Raw genomic sequence first — 2,806 nt, forward strand, 5'->3', positions numbered from 1 at the left:
CAAGAAACTAAGGGGTCAACCCTAATTTTCTTTATGTTTTGAGAGAGAGAACGTAAAGGAAAAAGAACACATATGTCGCCGAGCTGAACCCTGCTCGATCCACCTCGCATTTGGCGTGGCTTTCACTCCCACTGGAGGAATTTCCATTTTATTGTCGAAGGTTATAGGGGTGAAGAACCAAAACGCTTTCAGCAATTTCTCTGAAAGATCCATGAGGGTTTCTGCAATCAGACAAGTTTCTGTCAAGCGTCTATTCAAGAACCTCAAATTTATTCGATTTCAGTCCGTTCCATCTCTTGCCCATTTTAATCCATACTATGCTGACTCGTTTTCTGATGACTCAGATTCAGGTACCGAAAGAAATATTATTTGTGTAGAAAAGAGAAATAGTAACAATAATTGTGTAGAATTGAGTTCAAATGGGGTCATTGAGATTCTAAATAATTTGAAAGAAGAACCCTATTCTGCGTTGTCTTTCTTTTACCAATTGAAGGAACGTGGATTCCTACATAATGTTTGGACATACGTGGAAATTATAAAGATACTTTGTTATTGGCGCATGAATATGAAGTTATTTCATGTTTTGTCAGAGGTTATAAAGTTGGAAAAGGTGCATTTCGGTTTTCAAGTGTTGGACTTGTTGGAGGCGATGGTTAAGGCGATTAAGTTCGAGCGATGCAGTTCGTTAGTTCGGGCTATTGATGCTTTGATTAAGGCATATGTCAGTTTAGACATGTTTGATGAGGCAATTTACATACTGTTCGAGACAAAGAGGTGTGGAGTTGGTCCGTGTTTGTGGTCTTGTAACTTTCTGATTAATAGATTGGTTGAACATAGGAAAGTGGACTCAGCTGTTGCAATTTATAATGAGTTGAAGAAGCATGGCCCGAACCCAAATGTATATACCTATGGGATTGTGATCAAGGCGTATTGTAGGAAGGGTTGTTTTGAAGAAGCTGATCGTGTGTTTAGGGAAATGGAGGAAGCTGGGGTGACACCAGATGTTATGACATATACTACATATGTTGAAGGACTTTGTAAGCGTGGTTGGTCAGATATAGGTTATGAAGTTTCACGAGCTCTGAAAACTAAAAATGTACCAATCGATGTGCATTGCTATAGAGTTTTAATTCATGGGTTTGTTAAGGAAAAGAAACTGAAAGAGGCAGAGATTATTTTAGTTGACATGGAAAAGGAAGGATTAGTTCCTGATAAAGATTGTTATCGTGCCTTAATTCAAGGATATTGTGAGTCTGGGAATACAGACAAGGCTCGGGCTTACCACAAGGAGATGGAAGTGAAGGGTGTAAAAACTGATTGTGTGATTGTCACCTTAATCCTTCAGAGCTTGTGCCAACATGACAAGGCACCCGAGGCAGTAGATGAGTTCAAGTACTTTAAGGAGTTGGGTGTGTTTCTTGATGAAATTGCATATAGTGTGGTGATTGATGCCTTGTGTAAAATTGGAAATTTAAATGAGGCTGTATTGTTGCTTGATGAGATGAAGGCTAAAAAAATGATTCCAGATATTAAGCACTACACCACTTTGATTAATGGTTATTGTCTCCAAGGAAAAATGTCTGATGCTTTAAGTTTATTTGAAGAAATTAAGGAAAAGGGTCCCAAGCCTGATCTTATTACTTATAATGTTCTTGTTGGAGGGGTCTCTAGGAGTGGTCTTGCAGAATATTCATTTCTTCTTCTGGATGATATGAAAGGACTAGGTTTGGTTCCAGGCACCGCAACGCATAACTTGATAATTGAAGGCTTATGTTTAGGAAGAAAGGTGGAGGAAGCTGAAATGTACTTCAATAGATTGGAAAATAAGAATATAGAAAACTATTCTGCCATGATTAACGGGTACTGTGAATCTGACAATTCAATGAAGGCATATAAGCTTTTCCTTAAGTTATTCAGGGAAGGGTACTCTGTGAAAAAGGCTTCTCGTTTGAAACTCCTTAACAGCCTCTGTTTGGAAGGTGAATATGACAAAGCTGTCAAACTATTTGGGAGGGTGCTGTCCTTGAATGACGGTCCTCGTAAGAAAATGTATGACAGGCTTATTGCTGCTCTTTGTTGTGCTGGTGATGTGAAAAATGCCCGATTGGCATTTGACGATATGGCTTTGAGAGGATTATCTCCAGATGTAATTACCTACACCATATTATTGAATGGTTATTGTAGGGTGAATTGCCTGCACGAGGCCCAAAATCTTTTTAGTGATATGAAGGAAAGGGGTATTAGTCCCGATATTATCACTTTTACAGTATTACTTGATGGCTATTCTAAAGGAAATTGGAAAAAGGCCCGATGTCAAACAGATGCAAGAAATAACGAGGAAGTGAAGCAGAAGGCTTCAGCCATTTGGTGTGAAATGGAGGAAATGGGATTAACACCTGATGTCATTAGCTACACAGTTTTGATTGACTGTCACTGCAAATCAGATAACTTTCAAGATGCTATTGGCATCTTTGATGAAATGATTGATAGAGGTTTAGTACCTGATACTGTGACATACACAGCCCTCCTATGTGGCTATTGCAAGCGGGGGTTTGTGGACAAGGCTATTGCTCTTGTAGATAATATGTCAGCCAAGGGAATACCGCCAGATAGCCTTACCATGTCAACATTACACCAAGGTATCGTGAGGGCAAAAAAATTGCAATTTCGACACTGAATTTGCTTCTGACTCTCAAGGTGAGATGATATCTTAATGTTTTCCAGTTTTGTTTTAATACCCATAAGCTTTAAGTTTTTATATTTGTTTAGCCCTTTTTTTTTTCTTTCTTTGTGGGGGTGGGGGGGG

General features: G+C 39.0%; 1 protein-coding gene across 6 annotated transcripts in view; it reads left to right on the forward strand.

Moving 5' to 3' along the window:
* Nucleotides 1-2,806, forward strand: part of LOC111395889 (pentatricopeptide repeat-containing protein At2g26790, mitochondrial) — a 6,494-nt gene continuing 3,688 nt past the window's right edge. For 5 of the 6 annotated variants that reach the window (XM_023022097.1, XM_023022095.1, XM_023022098.1 and 2 more), the window contains exon 1: nt 1-2,697. In XM_023022097.1, the coding sequence (XP_022877865.1) occupies nt 212-2,677 (2,466 nt within the window). In that variant the 5' untranslated portion in view covers nt 1-211 and the 3' untranslated portion in view covers nt 2,678-2,697. The remainder of the gene's footprint in view (nt 2,698-2,806) is intronic. The other variant, XM_023022099.1, reaches the window with a different exon arrangement.

This window comes from Olea europaea, chromosome 6, assembly GCF_002742605.1.
Source record: "Olea europaea var. sylvestris chromosome 6, O_europaea_v1, whole genome shotgun sequence".
Classification (NCBI taxonomy): Eukaryota; Viridiplantae; Streptophyta; class Magnoliopsida; order Lamiales; family Oleaceae; genus Olea; species Olea europaea.